This window comes from Syngnathus floridae, chromosome 14 (genome assembly GCF_059516105.1).
Source record: "Syngnathus floridae isolate MCC-2025c chromosome 14, RoL_Sflo_1.0, whole genome shotgun sequence".
NCBI lineage: Eukaryota > Metazoa > Chordata > Actinopteri > Syngnathiformes > Syngnathidae > Syngnathus > Syngnathus floridae.
The window spans coordinates 9,454,330-9,480,294 of record NC_142426.1 but is presented as its reverse complement, the minus strand read 5'-3'; the positions used below and the strand labels follow the sequence as shown (position 1 = coordinate 9,480,294).

General features: G+C 39.5%; 5 protein-coding genes across 10 annotated transcripts in view; 1 reads left to right on the top strand and 4 right to left on the bottom strand.

Moving 5' to 3' along the window:
- ctnnd2b (catenin (cadherin-associated protein), delta 2b) overlaps window positions 1-6,898 on the top strand; it is an 81,933-nt gene extending 75,035 nt beyond the window's left edge. For all 5 annotated transcript variants that reach the window (XM_088395811.1, XM_088395810.1, XM_088395809.1 and 2 more), the window contains 3 exons: window positions 283-411; window positions 1,143-1,219; window positions 2,526-6,898. In XM_088395811.1, the coding sequence (XP_088251937.1) occupies window positions 283-411; window positions 1,143-1,219; window positions 2,526-2,789 (470 nt within the window). In that variant the 3' untranslated portion in view covers window positions 2,790-6,898. The remainder of the gene's footprint in view (window positions 1-282; window positions 412-1,142; window positions 1,220-2,525) is intronic.
- Window positions 6,553-8,527, bottom strand: LOC148387636 (coiled-coil domain-containing protein 42 like-2-like). Its single transcript, XM_088395818.1, has one exon. The coding sequence runs from the start codon at window positions 8,235-8,237 to the stop codon at window positions 7,308-7,310; it is 930 nt and encodes a 309-aa protein (XP_088251944.1). The 5' UTR covers window positions 8,238-8,527; the 3' UTR covers window positions 6,553-7,307.
- A 143-nt stretch (window positions 8,528-8,670) lies between these two features.
- Window positions 8,671-13,354, bottom strand: ankrd33bb (ankyrin repeat domain 33Bb). Its single transcript, XM_088395817.1, has 5 exons — window positions 12,485-13,354; window positions 11,417-11,546; window positions 10,473-10,613; window positions 10,208-10,371; window positions 8,671-9,625 (listed from the first exon to the last, which is right to left on the bottom strand). Exons 1-5 carry the CDS (start codon window positions 12,941-12,943, stop codon window positions 8,978-8,980), a joined length of 1,542 nt encoding a protein of 513 aa, XP_088251943.1. The 5' UTR covers window positions 12,944-13,354; the 3' UTR covers window positions 8,671-8,977.
- An 884-nt stretch (window positions 13,355-14,238) lies between these two features.
- Window positions 14,239-23,970, bottom strand: LOC148387634 (E3 ubiquitin-protein ligase MARCHF6-like). 2 transcript variants are annotated; one of them, XM_088395815.1, is made up of 26 exons: window positions 23,740-23,970; window positions 22,819-22,918; window positions 22,435-22,508; window positions 22,179-22,322; window positions 22,015-22,087; window positions 21,717-21,897; window positions 21,366-21,555; window positions 20,367-20,428; window positions 20,198-20,230; window positions 19,793-19,844; window positions 19,271-19,329; window positions 19,100-19,180; window positions 18,913-18,981; window positions 18,747-18,821; window positions 18,299-18,433; window positions 18,102-18,221; window positions 17,918-18,018; window positions 17,653-17,790; window positions 17,189-17,381; window positions 17,032-17,101; window positions 16,762-16,943; window positions 16,533-16,667; window positions 16,252-16,341; window positions 15,948-16,080; window positions 15,664-15,799; window positions 14,239-15,587 (listed from the first exon to the last, which is right to left on the bottom strand). In XM_088395815.1, exons 1-26 carry the CDS (start codon window positions 23,756-23,758, stop codon window positions 15,503-15,505), a joined length of 2,730 nt encoding a protein of 909 aa, XP_088251941.1. In that variant the 5' UTR covers window positions 23,759-23,970; the 3' UTR covers window positions 14,239-15,502. The 2 variants fall into 2 exon arrangements, with proteins under 2 accessions (XP_088251941.1, XP_088251942.1); XM_088395816.1 differs by having other exon boundaries at window positions 22,819-22,915.
- Window positions 23,971-24,309: 339 nt separating this feature from the next.
- Window positions 24,310-25,916, bottom strand: atpsckmt (fATP synthase c subunit lysine N-methyltransferase). Its single transcript, XM_088395819.1, has 4 exons — window positions 25,476-25,916; window positions 25,077-25,214; window positions 24,674-24,724; window positions 24,310-24,587 (listed from the first exon to the last, which is right to left on the bottom strand). The coding sequence occupies exons 1-4, from the start codon at window positions 25,740-25,742 to the stop codon at window positions 24,366-24,368; spliced, it is 678 nt and encodes a 225-aa protein (XP_088251945.1). The 5' UTR covers window positions 25,743-25,916; the 3' UTR covers window positions 24,310-24,365.
- Window positions 25,917-25,965: the final 49 nt, after the last annotated feature.

Here is a 25,965-nt window from a genome sequence, read left to right as displayed (position 1 = left end):
GGCTCAGAAATTCTAGTAATATAGAAGGGAATATATATTCTAAAAGAAAAAATATACGAGGGTATAAAGGACTTAAGCTTTACCTAAAATCACACTGTGGAACAAACCAACAGAATATCAAAACATAAAAGGCTTATCGGCTTATCTTTGAGTGATTGGGTGAGGAAATAATACTGACGGCAAGTGTGATTCCTTTAAAGGTAACTTTCTGCTATTACGAATCTTGATTACTCTAAAAAAATACAATCATTGGTGTAATGGTAGATATTTTTTGTGTCACAGCAAGTGCACCAGCGTCTCCGAGGGATATGATGGCGTTGAAGGAGAGGAAGAACGACTACGAGCTGAGCGGCAACGCGACCTACCGCGGGAACAAGGGTGAACACATGTCCCGAAAGGATGCTTCTATGGGTATGCAAAATTATATTTAGTTTTTCTTCTTTCCGAGTCATTTGCAGTGTTGACTGTGTTCAAGTTTGCCATCTGGCATTCAGGTCCCTGGGGGTAAAAAAAATCTTGGTTTAGGCTCCTCCATGTAAATCTCGCTTTGGGCTCCTCCATGTCGCTCATGTGTGCACGAGCAACAACACAATCAACACAGTAGGCAGTGTTAGTGTTGTCTTTAAAGTTGTCACAGCACATGTCCAATGATAAAATGTCAACCAGGACTAAAATACACCAAGTAAAAGTGTACCGTATTTTCCGGACTATAAGGCGCACCGGACTATAAGGCGCACCATTAATGCATTATGTCAGATTTTTAATCCAAATCAAATCATTCTCCATTTTATCTTTTCTATTTCAACTTCAGACGCAACAAATTACTTTATAATCACAAAATAATGATCCATAGTCTTTTTGATTCATGATTCATAGTCTTCAGCGGGCCACTTATGATTGATTTCATGACACACGCCAGTTTAAATTTAGGAATTTGGTCCATATATAAGGCGCACTGTTGGCTTTTGAGTAAATTTTAAGTTTTTAGCTGCGCCTTATAGTCCGGAAAATACAGTAATTATGGTGTTGTTTTGCAAAGAATAAAAGTAAGATAAAGAGACAAGTTCAGACAGCCTGCAAAAACAGTGCAGTAATGTCATAGTGACTAATCACTTAGAAATAATGAATCTTTGCCTCCACAGGTCCACTCTCCACTGGTTCTTCAACTCTTCACAGAGGAGCATATGTGTCACCAACTGATGACCTGAAGTATAATCAGGTACAAATCCCTTTATTGGCCATGGCCACTGGTGCTATTACGTTTAACTCTGCTCTGCACCATTCTGGGCATTCCAGGGTAACGAGGTTATGTACTTGAAGATACACTTTGCGGAATTTCGCCAGTCTAAAGTATACACCCGCTGGGTTCACATGGCGCGGGCATATGTACCTTCGCCTCACAATTTAGGGGATCAGGGTTCAATTCCGGCTCCTGTTCAAGAGGATTGAATGATTACGGCACAGTTGGAAAGATTATGAGCTTTGCAGACATGTGTGTGGATGTCAGGTGCATTTTACTGAATTATTGTGGAAATACAATAATTGTGTTATCATAATTAGTAATCTCAGTAGTTGTCATTAATATTGTGGGGAGGTGGGTAGCTACATGAGCTCTGCGTCCATATTTCAGTTGCCAGTGGTTATCATCAGCTAATAATGTGTTTAATGAGGGTACGGCCTTACGTTTTCTCTGACAGTGCCCCGAATCACTGCATCATTTTTATATCATACGAAATGAGAGCGTGCCGCATTTAGAGGGAATGAGACCAGCCGCATTGATTGAGTTCTTCCTCGGCTGTGTACACATCCACAATGGCGCAAACAGCCCTTTTTCAAATGCACTTGTGAAATTACCATAATTCCGGGACTACGAAATGCAACCCATAGAAAACTGCAACAGCTAAATTTAGCCATAAATCAAATACGTGTATATGTTAGCTCTCCACTTTATAAAATAAGATAGTTACAAAAAAATTTAAATCCAGTAATTACCTTTAAATACCAGTTAACGTTTTTTTTTTCCCCCCCAAATGATGCCACACACGGCAAGTTCCACTGTATCCTTCCAGAAAAGTCATTGATGCTATCTTATCCCAGACTGTGTCATACTTGGCAATTTCATTCAAATTCATCAGATGTGATAAGATTATCTGTAAATCTAATGCCAGCATGAAGCTCATCAGTAAAAATATATCCTGTCACATTTAAAGCTGCAGTCGGGAAAGTGATCCTGAAAGTCCGGCACCCTATTGTGTTGTATAAAAATATTCAACTCTGTGGCTAAAAAGCAAAACTTCACCAAGAAATAATGGAGCAGATATTCAGTCTGGAGTAGTCTGGAGTATGATAGTCACTGAATGACTGTGCTACCAGTTTTTGTTCCTAATTTTTAAATCATGACGGTGATGTCGTGATTGCTTCCCTGAGCGGCAATTAGTGTTACTTCTCCTTCCAACTGTGCATGAGACTGCTGTGTCTTGTGCCGATGTTCCAGTTAAGCAATTCCTAATTTAATTTATCTACAGGTCTCATCTCAAGGATTGCCTTCAGAGCCCTACCCGCCTTTCCAAAATCCTCCCCCAAATGACAGCAGCAATTATGAGGACCAGGCCTTCTATGACAACCAGGTTCATGCAGGGGGGCGCCCCCCTCAAGGCGAGCTCAACATGCACTTGCAGGGCCTGAAGTCCACCGGAAACTATGTCGATTTCTACTCAGCCTCTCGGCCCTACAGCGAGCTCAACTATGAGACGAGCCACTATCCGGCCTCTCCAGACTCCTGGGTCTGAGGCCGAGGGAGGTGAGGGAGGAGCACATGAGCAGGACCTATAGTCTATAATATAAAGTAGGAAAGACACCCACCTCCCTGTTCTTTAGTAGCATCATCAGTAGCAGGACATCTAAGTGCAAGATGGGGACCAAGATAGGATGCAAACTGAACGGACACTGAACTCCTTCTAGTGACTTTAAGAGGAGGAGGATCGAGAGGAGGCAAAGAAGGACCGGAGGGTGGCGGAAGAGGCCTTGCATGTGCATGCACACCACCACCAAAACTGACAGACATTTTCTTTCTGTGTTTAGTTTGTGACCAAACTGTTAGAAAGCCCGGCAGATGGAAAGTTAATGACGTGCTGCGCTTGGAGGCCGCTTGGTAAAGAACGTGAGTTGGTAAGATTTGAATATTACGGAAGAGGATTAGGGCCAGTGAAGAAAAAAAAAACGAGGGGTGACAGGATTCTGACTTTTTTTCTCAGAATTCTGACTTTAAAGTCGGAATTCGGACTTTAAAGTCAGAATTCTGGGAATAAAGTCAGAATTCTGACTTTAAAGTCAGAATTCCCACTTTCCACTTTCTGACTTTAAAGTCAGAATTCTGACTTTATTCTCAGAAGTCTGACTTTAAAGTCGGAATTCTGAGAATAAAGTCAGAATTTTAAAGTCAGAAAGTCGGAATTCTGAATTTATTCTCAGAATTCTGACTTTATTCTCAGAATTCAGAGAATAAAGTCAGAATTCTGACTTTCTCAGAATTCTGATTTTAAAGTCGGAATTCTGAGAATAAAGTCACCCCTCGTTTTTTGTTTTTTTTTCTTCACTGGCCCTAATCCTCTTCCATAGAATATTGAGTCACGAGTAAAATGAGTGACCCAAAAAAAATATTGAGGAAAAATGGAAACGAAGGAAAGATTTCTGAAAGCGCGTGGAAGTTGTCAGGAGTAGCTGAGAGAAACGTTTGTATATATGTGATATAGTTACTTGGCTTTTAGTTAATGCGAAGCACAAGAAGCAGAGCTGTAGAACAAGTAGAACCATCTGATACACAAACTTTGTTTCTCTCTGTGGCTTCAGCGTGATGTATCCTCCTCCAGGCAAAGATTGCTTTTGGACGTTGTCATTTGTAACAGTATGTTTTTTTTTTTTTTTTGTGATTCTACTTTATAAATTCTTGGTTGTATAGTATTTGATGTACACTGTACATTTACTGGCGATACATTGTGTATTTGTACATTGCAGTATTACCTGTGTCAGGGCTGCACCCAGCTCATCTCTTCACTATCCTGTCACTATACCCTTTACACACACACACACACACACACACACACACACACACAACACACACACACACACACTATATGTGCTACAACACACAGTAAAAATGCCTGTTAAAGCAGAAATAAGAATGGGTCACAGCACTCCATTGACTGCCTTATATATACCGTATAGTAGGATTTATTCTACGTGAATAAATTCATACTATGGTTTGTTCTTTAGGTAAATACAGTTAACCGTTCCATGAAAGCCCAGCCAGATTCAGAGTTCAAATAAAAAGACTGCAAGATGTTAGTTCAGCGATATTGGTTTGTACTCTTGTTCCATTTCTCTTGAGATAAGAGGATTATTTATAACAGTGAAAAAGATTGTTCAGGTTTTTTTTTAATTTTTTCATAGTTACTCAATTTCGTCAATTTTTGTGTCATTTTGTGAGCAAATTAAACATGCACGCAGTCTATTGTCTTTCACTCCTCATTTTGTCTTTCAAAGATGACACATCAAGGTATAGCTTTAATTTAGCCATCGAGTTAAAATCCAATTGTTCTTATAAAAATTCAACACGAATGCCATCCATAGTCAGAGTGAAAAATACTTTGATAAACCTGAAAAAAGGTGTGACCACCAATAGACAGATACGTAGCTCCACTTTAGAAATATAATTTAAATATACTATTGCTTCCGTGAGAATGAATGTCAAACTATCAAAACAATCGAGATGGGCACGCGTCAATCAAAATCAAAGACTCGTATAAATCTCCCGAAACCTACTGTTTGTATATTTATACATTCTTCTTTTTTTAGAACAAGTGAGCGCTTCATTTTAGTGCTCAGTGTGTACATAATAGTGCCAAACTCGGTTTCTGCAACCCCAGCCCCAACTCCGGCGGGCAGGGAACACATTTAATGGTTTAGTTGGGACATGCTTGTGGTTTTAACTTTGCCAGTTTGTAAATGCTTTGTCTTTTTTTTTTTCTAAATTGTGTACTATTGACATGAAAGTTGAGTAACCGCAGTGGGACCAGAGAGAATTCCAAAAAACAAAACAAAAAAATAAAAAAGGAGACAATTAAAACACTGAAAAGACAACGATACAAAATTTCTTGATTTCTGTGTTATAAAATCAATGTTTGAAGTACAACAAAAGTTTTATGACAAATGGGTTGCAAATTCATGGTAGACTATTAATAGAGTACTGTTAATAGAGTATGAATATATATATTATATAAATATCTACTTTTTAATGTGCAGATGTGGATGTCACAGCAGCAACATTATGGCAAAAGACTTCCTGTAGGATGTTCACTTTTTACTTTCCTGGTCAACACACTGAATTGTCTATTTGTGCGGTAATGTTGCTATGTGGGGTAGATTAGATCGAGGCTTGCGGATCCTTGTTGCCACTCAAAACATCGATGATTCCAAAGTTCTTGAAACTGTATTGTTCAATGTGAGCTACCACAAAGCAAAGCAAATCGGGACAAATATGAATTTGCTCCCGCCTGCAAACACAATCGATTTAATTGGTGGCGTTAATTTAAACCGTCACAAATTAAGCTGAAACTAAATTGTGATTTTTTTTTTTTTTTCGTTTTAATGAGGTTGTACAACTTGACAAAGTTTCTCCCTGTTAACTGTTTTTTGGAAGGCTTAGACTCCTGGGAAAAAACACCGTAAATGTTGCCAGATTATTGACAATGTTGTATATGTCATTGTGATCCCGTGGCAGTCAAACCAACAGTAAGGACTTTATAGAGATATGACATTTGTGGTTTCGAACCAAACATGTTTTAAAAAGAGAAATGTGAATCTTTATATGCCTCAAACTGATTGCAACTGCTCCAAAATATAAATGGTCCATTGAAGAGGAAACTGTGAGTTGTTTGTTTGTTGCCAGATCTGATTTCATTGTCTCATTTCAGTATGACAAATTCAGGACCCAAAAACTACTACAATGGGTAAAGATGCCGAAGAAGACCTGAAAAGCTTCATAGGAACCTTGTGAGTTGCACAGATATCATGTGTTGCTCTTCAGACTGCAGATACAAGTGATAGAATTCTACTCATTAAACCCTCTTGTCTTTATACAATAATATTAATAATGGCAAAGACATACAACTGATATTTCCCCATATTCATATATAACTCAAGTCAGACCTGGCACTTTTGATAATTGATCCCGCTGGTACATTGCAACAATGTTCTTTCTAGTGACATCACTGGTAAAGACATCTTGAATGACAACAAAATCAACTAATGAAACTGAGGATTCTATTTTCATGCTCAATCCAGCACAAAAACTTGGCATTTGAAGAGGGGTGTGTAGACTTTTTATATGCATTGTATTTGCCTTGCTGTTGGCTGGCAACTGGTCCCGGGTATAACCAGCCTGCAGCTCACCAATGACCGTATGAGAATAAGATGTGCATTTAGAAAACAGACGTCACTTTATAACTGCCAGTCAAGGAACATTTCCATAATCAATGTAAACGAAGCAAATCATAAGTGACTGAAAGCTTTTTAATCTGTTGTGTGTGACATGGGCATTTTTGTGTCAATATTTCATTAGGATTCCTAAAAGGTTGCAAACAGTTGCAAGTAGTAACGGGAAAAAACGTTCAATGTTAAAACAGTTCACGAATGTCTGACTAACGTCTTTTTGCGCCTTTGCAAACTTAAACAAACCCTGATGAAAAATCAACATTGAGGCTGACTGTGTACAAAACCTTGATAACAACCTTCGACGTTCAGCGATACATATTTTAATTTGGGAACCGATGAAGGTGCAGGTTTGAATGAATGAATGAATTTGTTTCAACATGTCAACAATAAATCAAAGTGAAAGTCATGGAAATGATGACTTTGTTTGAGAATAGATACAAACAAAATACAATATAGGAGCAGAGGTGCAAGTTTACACATTTGAAAAGGAGTGGGAAGAACCTATCCTGTCCTACCAGAGCTACAAATATGTGATTCTCAAGTAAAAACAGAACAAAACTTCATTCACGTTATGATCACACAATAGGCACCACATTATTGAAATTAATTTGATACAATTTTAGAAATCTTTCTATGCGTACTGATGATCTTCCATGCCAGCAAGTCTTCCTTGTTGTGTGAGAGGGTGGATGGGACTGGTAAAAGAATGTTGCACTTGACTTTAGGTTTCTCCATGTTTGCTCCATCCATCCATCAATTTTTTATACCGCCTGTCCCCACGGGGGTCTCGGCCGTGCTCGAGCCTATCCCAGCGATCATCGTGATTTGGGCGGGGGACACCCTGAACTGGTTGCATTTGCTTCATACTCTTTCAAAATCTCAAAATGATCTAACATGAAAGAGTGGATACTCTCCAACTGCTTCTCCGTCTCATTCAAAGCCAGACCCTGCTTATCGCATACCTTTCCACCGATCATCTCATAGAGGCTGAGTATGGACATCTTAATCTGTGCCAGCAGGTTCAGTTTCTTTGATGCAGTTTCCTCAATACGTTTCCACTCTTTGAACCAAAATTCCACCTTGATTTTAGATTCGAACAATTCTGGCATTAGCTGGGTAAGCTCCATATCCAGCTCCTGTCTTTCCATCTCGTACTGTTTTTGCAAAGCCATTTGTGTTTTCCTCTGCTGGTTAGTCTGCTCGTAAGCTTCACCTTCTCTCTGAGACAGCTGGTCTTCAATACTGTAAAGACTCTCGATGTGATCCGTTAAAGCGTCCTCGTCTTCAAATGATGTCATGCCAACCAGTTTTTCCATGAACTGTTGATATATCGTATGTTGCTGCATAACATTCAGGCGCTCCTGTTTCAATTCCCTCAGCTCCATACATTCTGCCATCAGAGTCTTGATCTGAGCCTCCTTTTGAAGCGCCACTTTTTCTTCATTATCCGCTTTGGCTGAGGCTTCATCAACAATTTCATCCGCAAGAAACGGCTCCCTGCTTAAAAACACCTCTTCAACTTCACTTATTTCGTGGAGTAACTCATATTCGCGCTCTTTCAAACTTTCCCACTTCTTTTGGAGTTGCTCCGACTGCGCCTCGAGATCTTTCTCTTCTCGCCGTATCAGTATTTCAACGTAAATATTATCCCATTTAGTCCAGTCTTTATTCTTTTGCGTTGCTCGAACTTGTTGACTCCTTCCTTGAGAGGACTTTGCTTTCACCTTTGGGCTCTTTTTGGACATTACACCTAATTAAATGGAACATTTACAATATATAAATATACGGGTATATTATTTGTGTACACAGTAGCATAGTATAATATATCATTTTACTTTATAATATGATGTACAGTGAATAATCAAAGATATGAAACACATACCGATACTATGTCATCCTTTTTTCTACGCTGATGTTTTGGTGTGTCCACTCCTTTAAATATTTATACACACTTTGTTACACCATCACGATGACTCAAAGTTGTGACATCATCGTAGTTCGTTGGCATCAGCGTCATCACAGGCATTTATGGGGTTTATGAACTAACAAGACACTGAAGCATTAAAAAAATATTGCCAGCTGCCACGGTCATTGAAAAAAATGAAATAATTATTTTTATTATTATTTTGCACCCACACTTTGCCCCGTTTTGTGACAACAGTAAATATCATTCAGCAATGAAGAAACTTCAAAATGTTTAATATTTATGGACTGATTCATCATGGAGTAAAAGAGGCAGAGAATGTTTTGTGAATACATTGAGTGAATAAATTTACTAATAACAAAGAAATGTCAGAAGAGATTTCTCTTCTGCAAGAAGTTCTCCCCCACTGTGAAAGCTGAGTTTATAGAACTTGGAAGTCCATTCATCCATCCAATTTTTATACTGATAATTCTGTTTGGGATGGTGCCTAATTTGGAGCTTATTCCAGAAGAATTTGGGCAAAGGCAGACACCATGCTCAATTGCTCCACAGGGCCCAGTCTCATCTTCGCCTTGTCGGTAATAAAAGTCTCTCCTCCTTCTTTCTCTCTATTCTCTTCATCTTGTAATCCCATTTTGGAATTTGAAGCTGATTATAGTTGTTGTTCCGTCTGAGCTTTTCTGGTTTAAAAGTGGGATCTGGGGCCTTGCAGAGCCTCACCTTTGGTATCACAATGCCCGGTCGCACGCTGCTCCTCCTTAGTAAATGAAGTGGTAGTAGACTCGCCCGCCTTATGGCCCCTTTGGATACAGCAGCCATGTCATCGAGCAGTTGAGGCTGGAGGCTGGCTCGCCGATCCCTCGCTTTGGGGATGAGGAGCACCCGGGAGTTCTGGAAAAATCTCTTGTAATTGTTCAACCTGTCCGGGCCAAGGCTCTTTAGCTCGGCCACCCTTTGCCTCCTGAGAATTTCCTGCACTGCGTAGCGCCGTTTTCCAACGCACGGCGGGCTTCCTGGGCACACTGTCCGGCAGGATATAGCAATTAATGGACTCCTGAGACCAGTAGTGATCTGGACCATGTGCTCCAGAACCCCATCATCCACAGGGTTCACCTTATTGTTAAGGTAAAATCTGTAAGGGCAGCAGGACAGAAGGTCAAGAGAACGTTTCCAGCAGGACTTTGGCTCTTCTGCTTTGGCAACCAGATCCTGAGGAAGACAAATAGTACCATCAAAAAGCTGTTGTTTGTTTTTGTCCTCTAAGGAGATTAAAGAAATGTAGGTCATGCTAACATGACTTTGTTTTGTTGGATGAGAGGCTGCTGCCAATTTAATAAATGACCATTTTCACTTTACAACCTAATTATTTGAAACTCCATTATTTGTTATAATTTGGGACAGTGTGTTTTTAAAGTTTTTATTTTTGAAAATAACGTAATTATTTTTGTACAAAAACAATCCAATTATAGCTACTGTGACAAAGGTTGACTTGAAAATTGCATCGACAACCTAGGAAAATCAATCAGTTGCACAAAAATCTAGAACCCAGTGTAAAAGCCTCCACTTGCCAACTTTTCACTCTATCAGCTCTTAAATGATGCTGTTCAGCAAAATAATTGGCCATACTGTTACCCCTCCCAAGCTTTTCATGGCTAATTTGTAGAATTATGAAGCTTGTCTTGACTGTCAGCTTTGTAAGCAAAATGTTTCCATGTATGAAAAGTGCTCCACATTAATTTTAAATATCATATATACTGCATTTGGCGATATAACATGAAAAATAATACTCACCTCCAGCAAGGGCCACTCCAGGCTGAAGGAGTCACAGAACTGCTCAGCACATGGCTTCATCATGACCAGATACATCAGGTAAGCCGTCTCATAGCGACCAGTGAAGAGAGCCCACTCCCGTGGTGTCATTTTCCGCCCATTGTCTCTGGCTTGCATGTCACTTCCTGGAAATGTTAACATCCATTTGTATGCGACTTTCCTTAATTCTGCATGCATCTTAAAAAGAGGCATGTTTTTTTACATTGTAGAAGTACTTGGCGTTTACCAGCCAGCATGAGTGCTCTACAAGTGTCGGCCCGACCCTGCATCGCAGCCTTCATTAAAGCTGTGAAACCGTGACAGTTCCTCCTCTCAAGGTCCAGCCCGGGGAAGTAGTTCAGCAAGTAATGAGAGATGACCACGTGACCTGTATCCAACAGATAAGTAGCATTTGGTTTATGGTTGACAATGTCAGAGATTCTTTTTTTGTATTACGGTACCGTACTGCTGCTTTAACATCACCAGCAGGGAAAATCGGGGTTTAGTTCTAAACCTGTGTAGACACCTTTCAGCATCAATGATGAGTTTTAAAGAAAGTTTTTGTTTTGTCATGAATAGGGATCAATAATGGTTTTAATGAAGCAGAAAATGAGTAAGTCCCACATCCCAGTGAGTCATTCATCATTGTTAGCAGATGAGAGACCGGGGCCGCACGTCGGTTACGCAGACTGCATCTTTATGGAATCTTTTGGTTTAGTAAATGTGATAATTGAAAATGCAAGTACCATACAGCAGATCATGTCTCATTCTTCAAGGTGGGCACGTTTGAAAAGCCTCAGACTCAATTCCCTGCAGTAAAGTGTTCCTCTTTAAATAATGCATGAGTTAAGGAAGGAAAATAGTCATCTCAGAGATGAATGCACTTCCTGGATTGAGAAATGCTGAACGCATGCATCCCTGAAGTCATTTTTAAATTCTGTGAATACTTGTAAAATGAGTATGAGTAACAATGAAACAAAGAAACCTACTTAATTTCCACCATCTTGTCCAGGTAGTACATGTGTAAATGTTTTAAAATACTGCCTCATTTGCACCTATTATTGGAGGAGGGTGGAGGGGGGGGGGGGGGGGGTCTGATTGCTCATATGAATTGCAACTAGGTAATAAGTGATTTTTTTTTTCCAAATGTACTTGAGGGGGGCATTTCTGATTACAAAGTGTCCTGTTTACCTGCTTGTGCTGCTGTAATAAGGGCAGTGTTACCCTCATTATCCTGCCAGTTGACATCAATGTAAGGACACTGGGCTAGGGCGATGACCACGTCCACATAACCATAGTAACACGCTATAATCAGTGCAGACTGAAACACAAAAATGAGTTAAGTTTTCACAATTTGGACAAACGTAGCAGACGTTGAATCTGTAATCAAAAGGTGATTCATTTCAAGACAAATTGTGGAAGTCATTGAATGGTCACTTGCTGTTCTAGGCACAGAACATTTGAATGTTCCTGGTCCATTTGCTCTCAAATAAATGTTGAAAATAATGAAACCCTATTAATATAGTATCTGGTCAATGAGGTGTCAATTAGTAATTAACAAACACTTGGGTAGGGGTAGCTACAATTTTTTTAATACCGTATTTTCCGGACTATAAGGAGCACCTAAAAACCTCAAATTTTCTCAAAAGCCTTATAGTCCGGTGCGCCTTATATGGACCAAATGGAGAATGATGGATGGCTGGAACTTTAACTTTTAAAGTTTACTGATCTATTTGACTGTTTTGTTTTGTACTTATTAAAGTAAGCTTTACATGTTTATTTTGTGTATTGTGTGATATTAACATTATTGATATATTGTTATTGTTTTCTCTATTTCAAGTTATTATACTGTGATTGCATTAATGGTGCGCCTTATAGTCCAGTGCGCCTTATATATATGGACAGTTTTAAAATGGGCCATTCATTGAAGGTGCGCCTTATAGTCCGGAAAATACAGTAATATTTTGCATAGCCCAGCCGTTGTTTTCTTATTAGTCCCTAAAGTCTCTGACCAATATCAGTGTATGTTATCCTTTACCTCGTATGTGTTAGGATTTAGCAAGCCTGTTAAAAGCTGAGGCCAATGCCAAGCTGCTTCTCAATGTGTCACTTCACAGTGGAACTTCCCATCTGTTACTCGGGGGATTAACCTAATATTCTGAATCCCATGTCAATTGGAAGCCATCATATTTCCATTTTGCAATCTTATAGTACACAAACACAACATTGCCGATAATATTTTGCTCAGGCCGTTCTTACTCTTCTGTTCCGGTCTGTCTCGTGTACTTCCTCCTCAGTCAGTCCTTGTCTGATCATGATTTTGACGATGATGGTGTTGTTATTGCAGCAAGCCTTAAAGAAGGATATCGGCTCTGGGCTCTCGCGACATGATGCGCGTTGACCGTCAGATCCCACTGAAGTGTCAAGCGGGTAGAAAGAATCGTCAGACGCAATGCTCCTTGTGTCAAAGTTATCTGAGAGAGCCTCAAAATCCAGTTCCTCAAACTCCTGATAGATATCATCCTCATCCTCCCAGTAATTTCGAGTGTAATCAGCTTCCGATTCTTCATGTCGTTCCGATTCCTCAATATCTTCTCTGTCCTTGTCGACCTCACTGAAGGACATGACAGGTGTGTCCATAGTAATTTTGCCCAGTCTGGCAACTCCATTCTCCTGAAGTTTTCCAGCTTCACCTTCTTTCTCTGTTATTAAAACCATTTAATCCTTCCCTCCCCCGACTCACTTGTTAGGATTACAGCAGGATACCAGGACATTTCTACGATGACCTACAGTTTATGTTCTACGGTACTCACACAGTCGGGTCCAAAATATTCTCTGAAGTACATTTCAATGCCCAGATGTCATGATGTGAGGACACAACAATTGCTTAGTAATCCTGCCTTTTAAATATCCTTTCAATCAATTCTTGCAAAAAGTAGCTCCAGAGTTAAAAATTCCCCATCTCCCATTATTTCCTAAAGACTGCTGTCCATGGTTCTGTCACAGCATCAGCTCGCATCCACGTACATTCCCAGTTTTGTCGAGAAGAAAACATGATGCTGTCTGTTTGTACAGAGAAACACTTGCGGTGAAACACCGGACTTATTTTGAGAACAGTCAAGCAGTGGCTTTCCTCTCTAACTGACGCACAATAATCCCTTTAGTTGCTCTCTCACCCTATTTAGCCCTTCACCGATTCAGTCAGTTGGGCCACTACATGAAATGTCACATTCTGCCATCTAAGATGAGTGACGCTGTATTTGACTAATTATTTCAACACTTTATTTTCAGTAACAGGATACTGCCTCTTTCCTGAAATTCTGCTGCCCTTGGATTTGTCACCCACGTGACTTAATTTGAATGTTGGGAAAAGTCGCAGGAAGGTGAACGCTCTTCTTCATGGGCGTTAGCTTCTCCTGATATATTTTTTCCTATGTATCATTGTTTTTTGGTTCCATTTCATCATAGTAATAAAAACATATGGTATCCCAAAATTGATTTAAGACATGAATTTTACCATGAAAAATTGCCAGCAATATTCTCCACAGGGATTCAAGTGTTAAGTTAAGGGAAATTATGGCTTATAAATATCTTGTTTAAAGGTTAATATTCTCATAATCTGTTTATGGCTTTGCGTACTGAAAGGGGCAAATGTAATTGGATTTGGCATAAATAGCACATCCTGTTTTCTGGAATAGGCTTTGGCGCAGACAAGACACCAGTCATTTTAAGTAATTGTCTTTATTTTTATTGACAGTGTTGGGTTAGTCTTTTCAAACTGTTGCTGATGATGAAATGAATATTCATCTTTTTTTCTAGACTTGATTTTTGGCAAGAGGTACGCGCTTGATTAGTTGACAGCCAATTGCGGGGCACAAATCTTTCCATATCGACATGTCTCTTTCTGTAAATCCTAGTCTTGTTCTGGAAAAACAGGCTAATATTGTTTTACTGCCTTTTTTTTTCTTACACAAATCTATTTGTTCAGGCCACTGAAAAACTGAAAAGAAACAGTAATCAACACAATACTGTTTATTTTGTATCCATTTAGAATTCTCCTTCCGTTGCCATGACACTGCGTTATTTTTCCATACAAAAATAAATGTGTTTACCTACCAAAATAAAAATTTAAGACCTAGATCAAGGCCATACTAAAAGGGCACTTATTAACATCGGCAGTACAATTATATATTTCAGGAAAAGGAAAGCTACACATAAAAAAGAAATGCCACAAGCATGACAAAATGTAATGTTAACAAGTCACAACCATCATAAAATCCTGATTTAAAAACACACGCAAACACACAATAGCAGCTGATAATCAAAACATTCAAACTGAAGTTGGGACTGACAATCTTAAATTAATGTTAAGCTCATCTAACATTGCAATACTACATTCATGTTTAATAAAATACAACTGTGTGGCTCAGCTTGACAAGAATATATGCGAGTCAGCACTATTTTTTTTTTCCAGTGTAAATGGTACACAAGAGTGGAGTCATTCTTGCCATTGTAAGAACACCCTGAAGCTGGTTTACATGCATGTGCAAAGACTGCATATAAAATACTAAAAATGACAAATGTTGAAAATTTGTGAACATTAACCAAAATGATTAGATAAACACAAAAAAGTTATTGAGTTAAGGGGTTAAATGAGCACTTCCTCAGGGTCAACGGAAAGTGATTGAAATTTTCTGTAATATTTTTTGGACAAATATTCAGTCGGAACACATTTCATAGCAGCATATTTTCTTTTAAAAAAAAGTAATTAAGAAAAAATAACAACCAGAAGAATAAAAAAATAACCAGTGTCAAGATAAAATGAATTAAAACATCCCTAATTTAAAATGTTGCCATTTAAACTATGACCTTTTTTTTTGCTAATATTTCAGTTATACAAATTATGTCTGTCTCTCCTTCCCTCCCCCACATAGTTGAAATGTCAAACAGTCTGACCAGTTTCATAAAAAAGGAAGCACAACTTGAGCATTAAAAAAAGCATACAAAGCACAACTGTCTAATCGCTAAAGGGAGTTGGGATTTTAAAAGATTGAGAACTCCTTGCATGTAAACAAAGCAAAACAAAAAACACAATAGACAATGGGCAGTCAACAACTTTGGCACTCTTCTATGAGTTTTTGTAGCCAAGCCAAGACCTAAATCTCACCTTACTTTGGCAGAAGGATTTTTGAAAGCTGCACCAAGCAGAGAGAGTTTTACCACAGTTGCTAATGTTAGCGGCAGCAGTGAGGTACTGATCCAACACAAGCGTCAGGTCTATGAAGAGTTGCTGTAAGAGGCAGATGAATTTGCTGTTCCAGATTTGCCTTCATAGTTTACCAGTCGCTGTCCGACCAGGTACCTGAAGGAAAGGGGGCAGAACCATCAACTCATTTACTGTTTGTCGTACATGTGTTTGGATTGATTGGTTTACTAACTTGTCGTTCTTGATGTGCTCGTACAGATGTTTGAACTGCTGTATTTGGAAGGACAGAATCACCAACAATGACACCACCATGAGTAAAAATGGATAAATCCTCCTCTCTGCAAGTATCAGCATCTCCGGCTGCACGACTGTTTGTGGTGGAGGACAAAACAAGAAAGAGGCGAGAGGAGATCATGAGGAAAGGTGAGTAGACCACAACTCAATTACCGGACTGTATATTTTCCATCTTTGACCCAAACGCCACAAACCTGGAGCATAGTAGGGAGCATTACTCACCCAGCAGAGGTGTTATGCCTTTCGAGATGACGTAGGGGACGCAAAGAGCCAGCAGCAGAATGCAGACAACTGGGACAGCTAGTCTCCTCACAATGAAGTGAAGGTCAATGTTTCTGATGCCGTTAGCATACACCTGCAACACAGTATGTGCATTTGGGTTTGCTTTAGTTTTAAAGAAAGCTGGATGACGTTTGGAATCAATCGTCCATTTCGTGATATTTGAAAGGTTGACATTGAAATGAAGAATGTTGATTTGAAAGAGATGTTATCATTTGCTTTTTAGACTGAGTTATCTGTGGCTGACCTGCTCAATCACAGTCTTGAGCCACCACTGAGGGCCCATCAGTGTGACAGCAGCAATGATTTTAGAATGGAGGACACCCAGGGCCCAATCCTGGAACATAAAAACACAACAGCAGTTCAACAGTGAGGGATGTGTGCTGGTTAGCCAGCATTGTAAAAAAACTTTTTTTAAGTAGTATACTTAATACAGCTAAGCCTTGATTTTTACGCGCTTTGATTCTCTGCGACTTTCTGTCTAACGCGGTTTGGTCATGGACCCCAATTTTTTTTTGTCGTAAATACCTGCCAAGGGTAGAAGAGAGGTGTCTGGTCTAGTGGGACTCTAATTGGAGCCACAATGACCTGCTCAAACAGGAGACCCAAAAGCAGAGGAATCACTCCGGCTAAGAGTGCTGCGACAACCAACGTCTTCACAATCTGTTATCATGAACACAATAACCCAAAAATATTAAAATATGCCCAACGATTACATGGAAAAATCCAGAAGAGTTTTATATTAGCCAGAGCTTACCATGAGGGTCCACTCACGGGCTTTAAGCATGATGGCTGTCCATCCCTGCGGGATCCAGGATAGCAACAAGGTGGCACCTCGAATGGACAACCAGCAGACATAGAGGCCACCGGCTGCCGTGTACAGCTCGTGAACCATGGCACTCCCCATCCAAAATGACATTAGCCAGCGACCCACCAATACTTGAAAAGGAAGCAGATAAGGAATTCATAAACTAATATCTCCTCCTCCAAAAAAAAAAAAACTTTCTATATCAAGCCCTAAACTTACCAGGTAGTGTGAGGCAGAAGAGACTCGCCAGCAGTAGTGTGACACACATGAAAACAACCAGCAGAATTATCTGACAAGCAGAAACCTCAAAGGTTAATACTGGAGACCCACTTCAACAGAATCCTTTGAGATCATGAACTCCCTTATGGTGTGTCACCTTAATGAGGAAGTTGTGCGGCTGGTGGTACGGCTGGAAGCCGATTGGGCCGTCCAGCTGCAAGAAGGCCTGATGGGCAGCATGAAGCCCCTCACCGAGGTCAGGGATTTGGTCGTTGTCATCGCGGCCAGGAGGGATGTTGGGTTGATTGTCACGGTCTTCCTCATCCCCCAGCAAATAGGAGTGGAGGTCCCTGGAGAATGTGCATGATCAGGTGTCAGCAAACCACAGCACTTCATTTGAGAGTGAGCCATTTTGATGTCTATACCGACATACAACATTTCAAGATTAAAAGAATATATTGCTTATTTTTCTTATTGGATTATTTTGTATTTATGACCTAGTCGACTATTTTCTATAAAGATTAATTGTAATTATGACTTTTGACAATATTAGCATTTGTCAGTGGTATATTCTGCTGTAGATTAAGATTGTTGATGAGAATGTGTGTGTCTGCAACCTACAGTACGTAGCCAACGGTGAATGTCCAGGCATGGACAAGTCCTTTGAGCCACTGGCGAGTGTGACCCTGCTCCAGCAATGCGGGAAGGACAACTTGGAGCAACAGCAGCTCTAATGAGAGCTCACTCACAGGAGCATCACTGCAAAAGCAACAATCAATTCACAGGTAAAAAATACTATTTTTAAAACAATGTATGTCAAGATACGTCTTATTTTTTAATGAACTCACAAAACCTAAATGACAACTGTTAAGTTAGTTTTGTGTACCTGTAAAGCATAACGTTGTAGGGCAGGATGGTGGGGAAGAAAAATTGAATCATCTTAATAGGAAGCCATAGCATCAGAAGAACTATGGAACCAAACACCACCTAGAAATCACACACAGTACAAAAATGACATGACACCTTTTACTACATTTCAAGGAATCATTGATTTGAGAGACTTGACAAACCACAGAGAGTAAGAATCTTCTAAGGTGTCTGTAAATGGGAAGGTGGATCATTTCTTGAACAGGGTTGAAGTCTGGATCATTCAGGTTCCTCAAGAACCAAAGCACACCAGGTCGTAGAACCTCCAAACAGGAACGGGATATGAATGTTGATAACTCTTAAAGAACAACAGTGCGAGTAATACAAATTGTCCACATACTTCCCTGAGCAGCAAGATGAAAGAAGCAAAGTAGAAAACGTAGACCATGCCGACTAGCCAGTGGAGAAACATGGTTGTGCCAGGGGCTGAGTCGAAACTCTGCTCCCTGTCTTTGAAGGTTGCATCAAACATCTCCTGCAATGAGCAAAGATCATAAAAAAAAAAATGAAAAAATCATTGCTGGTGAATGCTGTATGTTAAGTCGTAACACTGAGCCTCCACTTGTCTAACTACTAGATTCGGCTTTAGGAGCAAGATAAAAAAACAGGTATTAAATATGAGAACATCTCCGACTGACAGCAAATAAATCTGCAGCTGCGGTATGAATTAATGAGCGGAGTGAGTAAACATTTAAATGCAGCAGCTCCCAACTGGAAATAATCTAAAATGAAAATAATCAAGGACTTGTGCATGCCTCACTGTATTGTCGGTATACTGTAAGTCTTACCAGCGAACAAAGGTCTAGCCACCAGCCACAAATGAGTGGGAACAAGCCTATTTCCATGACGACCAGCAAAGATACCTAGAAAATGGAGCGGAGCTGGGTAACAAAGTCAAGTAATATCATCAAAGTACTGTAGATTAGTCTGCATATTAAAGCTTCTGCAGTTTACCTTGACAACAACATAGCAGAGTCCCAGAAGACGCTTGGAGCGCTGAAATTTCACTAATGAAGTCAGCGCCTGAAAGGGCAGAGTTAAGGACGGATAAAAAAAAAATATATGACAGTCTAAACTAAACTCCAGTTTGCAAAATGTTCACTGATAAAATATGATGGTAGATGACTGTAGTAAAAGATACATGGAAGATGACAAGCGCTCCAGCCAGGAGGATATAACCCACTACGGTGGTGAGGAGACCTTCAAAGTGTGAAGCTAGAATCTGCCACCAGAAAATTAATATAAATAAATCCATACAAAATACAATTAGTGGATGCCATTACTAACAAACAGATGGTGGTTGTGCACTTGCCTGTTTCTCGAAGCCAAGTCCTACCACTGAGAAATGGCCAATGTGATAAGGGAAAAATGCTATGAATATAGAAATCTTATGTTAGGAATAATTGTACAGGATTGTCCTCACATAGAGGGAAAAAAAAAATCAATCACAGTTCAAATGCGTTTCTATTTTTTTGTTCATTTGTAATAGGAAATTGTAATGGGTAGCAAAAAAAAAAAAAAAAAACAACTCAAGCCTTTAATGTTACTGTGATTCACAGCATTGTTCCAAAAGCTGAGCTGACAGCATTACAAGCCAGTAAAGTTTTATACAAGTATCCTCAACTGAACCATAACACTATTTAATTTCCCTCATAGTAATAAAAACTAGCTATCTCCCTATTTACAGTATCTCTACAAGGGGAAAACAAGAACTTAGGTCATTGGGGGACATCTAAAGCTGTACTGGTCATGGCCAGCTTGCCAATATTTGGACATGATGACATCACTGAACAACAACAACAATAAACTTGAGGCAACATTGCAAGTCACTTACCAAAGAGCAGTATGAAGAGAGCGTTGAGCGATACAACCCAGAAGACATGTTCCTTGAATAGACATCCAACAAAGGTCACTTCAAATAATTTTTTGCTAAAGATATGATTATAATAGAGATCATTAAGCCCTATAGCGACAAATTCTGTTGTAGCGATGTTGGAAACTGTGGTGTAAAGGTATTTAGTGACGCTTAATGGTAATGTCTTAATCAGCCTAAAACGATTGTGTAGGCGTTGGCACCCACAATATGCCTTCAGTATAATGCGACAAGTCTCTTCCTATTTTTTAGCATCATATAATCAATAACTATATAAGTGTTTTGTATCATATTTCCAAATTCCACACAAGCACATATAAACATGTTCACTTATCTGTCAATGTGACCCAAAGTGTGCAATCTTACCAAGAATACAAGGGAGCCATCCAGACCAAGCATCTGAAGAGAAGCAAAAAATGAAGATTACTACTTCATAGCTTCTGAAATTTGTTAAAAATGGTCACTTAATTTCTGTGGTGCCACATGCCAAAAACACCAAAGGACTTAGTAGAAAAAATAGGAAAAAGATTCGCACCCTTTCCCATGTCAGCTCCTCTGCTGCGCGGTCCCACACCAGGGGATTCCAGTTTAAGTCCTCTGCAGGAGGGAACAGTAACATCTCAAACAGTGGAAAGAAAACACTCACACGTTAACAGGCAAATAAATAAAAGCTTGACATACTATGTCTGAATAAAATTAAATGCAGGCGATAAATAAAAGGTGAAGGTCTGTACTGAAGTTTACATTGATAGGATGCTACTGGCTTCTTCTTCAATCATATAATGCAGAGGTTTTCTGGCTAAGATCAATTTGTTGTAACTTAAAAATGTATAGAGACTTTTAGAGAGATGTGAGGTACGTGCAATGTTCCCTCTAATTTTCCATGCATTTGAGAATTCACACAAATTCCTTGAGCATTCCTTAGACCATGGTGAACAACGTCAGATGTGCACAAACCAGTACCACACCTGTCCAAAACTTTTGTAACAGGTATGTTACAAAAAAAAATCAAAGCACCTTTATAACCAAAATAGAACATAGCATTAAATAGACGACTAAATTCCGCCTGAGTGTGTTACTTTTATTATAAGCATAGTAATTAATCAAGTCCTAATACACTGCATAAATATGGTCCCTAATTGTCCCCTCGTAAATAATGGAAAACGGGTAATTTAGTGAAACATAAAGTTTTAGTTATTTGACCTCGAGAGAAAAGGCCTCGTAAAGGGCTCGTGAACAATGCCCATGTTTGGACTTCTGGAACAGAGCAAACGTTTGTCGCCCGCCGCTCGTCACTGGCTTAAGAAAAATAATAATTAGTACTACTATGTTTGCACCCTCAAACCCAATGCTGTAACTGTAATTGAACTGGGAATGGTTTAGTGTCCTGTTAATAATAATAATGTGAATAAATATACGTGTCATCTACAAAATTACCTAACATGCCTCCACGTAGATTTAAGCGGCCCGCTGGACCGGTCGCAAAAATAGAGCCCTTTAAGTCATAACCTGTTTCTTTTTAATTAATCTTGACCTCCATTATTGGGATTGGCAGCATCCTCCTCTCTGTCTTCCTCATCTTCCTCTTCATCGTCATCTTCATCATCATCATCATCGTCCTCATCATTAAGTGCAGCCAGATCTTCGTGCGGGTTAGCAGGGAATGGACCGTCAGGGTTCATGGCTCCCTCGATGTTGACAGCAGCAGCTATATCATCAGGATGCTGCAAATGAATTAGATTAGAATTAAATGAATTAGGATGAGCATTAACATACTACACAGCCTGCACAATTCTATATCGCGGTTATTTTGGAATGTCCCTCAAGATAAATCAATTATGGGTGCCATGTTTAATTTAAAATTTGATAATAGTATGAAATTTACCTCATGAGCTGGTACTGGGCCATTTGGGTGGTTAGGAACCAAAGGTGGTGGATTCTGGTCCAACCACTGAGGGGCACCACCATGGACAATTTGTTCTCGGAGCCACACCAGGCTGATAAAGGCGCACAGAGTGCAAGTGACCACAAAACAACCCTGTAGGCAATCTGCAAGCAGGTTTTGCCTGTGAAAAGAAATAACTTGCGTTACAGAAATTTAAAGTAAAGCTTGCTATAGATAGGTGAATGAAAATCACATGCCATGTTCAAATCCAATTGCTGATGAAGGAATCTGAACTTACGTTGAGAGCATATCTAGTGGCAGGGTAAGAAGAGAGCTCACTGAGCCAGCAAACAAACACTTGTAAATACGACCTGTTGCGAAAGAAAAATATTCAAGAACCCCAAATATGAAGCATTTTTAGTGTTTATTTTCAAACTAAAACGTTCTCCTGCAATGACTTACATGCTGTGAGAGGGACAACGCCAAGCCAGGCGAATGCCACAAGTGTGTAGTGAAACCAGTATCTGATGGCGGTTCCAATGCTGGTGATCAACCCGGCAAATATGTCTTCAACAGGCAGGCGAGAAGGCATGTCTGGAGAGTAGACTGAAGAAAATAGGAAAAGTTTGAAAAAGGTAGAGCATCTGAACATCATCCGATTACGTATAAGTTACTGGTGCATATTATTAAATGAGTGAAATGATTTTACATTACTTACTTGGAGTAAATGCAAACCTATGTTTGCATAATTCACAGTATTCCTTCCTGCTGTGTTTCAGCCACTGCAGCAAGCTAGAAGAAAGCCACAAACGTTAAATATATTGTAACCCGCCCCTATTGATTGCACATCGATATAAATCAGTTTTACTCTATCATTGTAAAGTAAATAAAAAAAGATTTATAAATAAACAATGACAGCTCACATTACTTTGTGATATGATTGCTTTACACCAGGACTGCACAATCAGTTTTATCAGTAACACTGCATTCGAACATACTGTAACTCTCCAAGAACTTCATTAATATGACTCGAGACTCATGAACCTTTCTTCAACCTCACACTTAAAGTTTTATGAGGAGATAGAAAACACTTGAGGCATACCATTCCTGATGGATAAACTTGATGCTGCCAGTGCAGACACAGGGATGATAGAGGGGTTTGTCATGAGTTCCCTCTGACCGACATACTCGACATATATCTGCTTTTTACAAGACACACATGACAAAAGCACTGCATTCATTCAGTATGCATTTGACAGAAGAGCTGTTGATAGTGGACCATTGCATTTTACTACGTGCCGTGTACACACAGGGTGATTAATAAATGCAATTTAAACCAACTGGAACATTAAAAAGATTTGCATAGCGTGATGGGATTTAAGATAAAGGTTATGTGTAAAACGCACCTACTTTTTACTGACAAAATATTCAGAGGATCACATGTTTTTTTACTTTTAACAGTAATAACAATGTATCAACTTTGTTGTTACACTGAAAATGCTTGTCAATATCCCAGTAACAGTTATTTAAGCAATGTTTTGCCGTCTTAAGTGACTATAACTCCAAATAATCATAGGTATAATGTACAATAAATATAGAGGCAAATAATGCAGCTTAAACAACATCTCATGTTACATTGTTTATGGTCGTAACGTTATATGAAGAATGCATTGTCTTAAATAATCAATGTACATAGAAAGCTAGCGCTGTGTTTTAATGTCATGTTGCTGTCATTATTTTGTTCGTTACTTATAGCAGATCCTGCAGAGTTGACTCGATATTCTAATTTAACTAGCGGGCAACCAGTAGTCGGGGCAAGCTAATGCTATTTAGCTGGCTAAAGCTAACTGGTAATATTTACTTTTTGGGGAAAAAAAAAGTTGGAGGAGGGAGGTGGAATCAGCTAGTGACATTGTGTTAGTATAAACTTAAGGGGTTATCAGAATATCAACAATGTTATTGGTTTACGGTTATTTAACTTATCGCAGCGCTTGGGGCATTCTTTTTTTTTTTTTGCAGCTACCTTCCTCGGCGGTGTCCATCTTGACCACTTGTTCCACAGCTTCAGTCTGATTCTCAGCGACTTACTATTTAACGGCTATCATTTGACACTAGTTGGTGCGCATTTTGTTTCGGGGTGACGCAAGCTTTAGATCTGACATCAGACAGCATTTTTACTTCATCAACCAGTGGCGAGGATGCACTTCATGCAACTTGACTATACCGCTTTGTAAACACTAGATGGCGCCACAGTGCTGCTTGCCAGGTGATAGTCAGCTTCAAGTCCTCGAGAACAAGACGAGTTAAGAACTACCAATCAGCCTTCCTTTGACTTATAAACTCTTTGTCTTCTTGAATAGGACAATTCAGGGCCTATTTTTTTTCTTACATAATCATGTATGTTAAGGTAATTGAAGACACGAGTAGATGGAAAAATGGATAACATCAAGCACTCACATTCATTCATTTATCATGAATTTCAAGGAACCGTGCAGCAGCATGTTTAAAGTTGAAAGCTGGACACTTTTTTCATTTCCAGATACATTACTTCAAGTCCAGTGAAGAGTCTTATTAGAATAATGACTGATCTCAATAAAATAGCATATGGCAATAATTTAATGGTAGTTGGACAGCTCACAGCATCTCTGTTTACGTATGTGATTCAGCAATGTCCCAGTTGTCTGATGCTGTCTTCTTTGTCACGTGATGGTGTGGGAGTGATTGAAATGATTTGGCGTTGTACACCCACACTGTGTCAACACCTTCTCCTGCGCTATGTTCTGGGACCCAATTGGGAAAGGGGAATCGGCAGGCGACCACCTTAGCAGAACTTGGTAACTCGCTTTGCAGCTTCAGCTCCAATTTGTCCATCTGCAAACATGATCACATTAGAGTGAAACCAGTAAAACTTTGTCAAGCAAATGTCATGCTCATTTTGTACTGGTGTCAGAACATACCATTTGAGGGACACCAAAAATAACAACATTGGAGTACTGTGCAAAGCTGACCTAGAAAAGAACAAATAAGAAACCATTATGACCTTACCGAACATAATCATTTGTGACAATTTCTTCTCGTATCACAATTGAAATACCAATTCTGATTGAAGATTTCAGGCCAACTGTTTTCATGTGACAATCTATTTCAATCTGCTGGATACATTTGGCACTATATTAATCAGAGCAGCCGTTTTCAGCAGTGTGACTTGCGCATATTGTTGAGAACATCATGCAATTCATCAAGATGAAGATTGTTTTTGCAATTTTAAGTTCCAGTTTTAGAAAAACAACTAACAAGTAGTTTAAATTTTAAACAAGCTCTTCCATGGCAGACAAGCTCTGATAGGAAGTCACCACTAACCTTCCATAAGTCTGAGATGTGGAAGGAAGTGGAACGGTGGACTCCATGTCTCCAGGCTTTGTAGCGAGAATACCACACCAGCCAGGGGTTCAACTCAAAGCCTGATGCCACAAATCCACGCTTTGCTGCAGCTATCACCTATGCAAAAGTAGTATACAATATATTAAGTACTGTACATGCAACTGCTGCAGCATTTACTCATTGTTCGGGGATTCATTAAGTGTTTTTGTGCAACCTTTATTAGTTGATCAGCCCATTGATTTTGCAGGACCGAAAGGGATAGAATTAAATGAATAAATACACCATGAAATATTTAATTAAAAATGTACATTGGTGCAGTTCATACTTTTCCCCCTACCACACAGAAATGGGATTTAAACAGTACAATACTGTACTTACTATTCTCCCATCTCCACTTCCAATGTCCACCAGGGTCCCAGACCTGGTTCGCAGTGCATTGAGGACATTCTCCACCTGTGTGGTGGTCGCGGGGACAAACGGGAGACAGATTTTTCTCAACGCAGGGGCCACAAACGGTGCAGCCCCAGCATAAAGGGCAACAAGCGAGCCTCCGACCAAACCCGTCACAATGAGACCCAGCCGACTTCGGCTTTTACTTTCGATTGATTGGCCTGCTGATTCCGTAAAAAGTTCCTCTTCAGACATGATAGGCTTTCGACCAAAGCATATTAACAACTCGAAACGCAATGAATAAAATAGTCTGACACTTGGTTAAAATATACAAAAGTACAACCCTTATTATGGAAAGAAAACATTTTAAATTATCAGCTGCATTTTGACCTTTACAGCGCTATAATAGGTCCGACTTGGTTAGTCTTCCCTGCCGAAGGTTCCGTCCTAATTCGCATTGTCAAAAAATAAATAAATC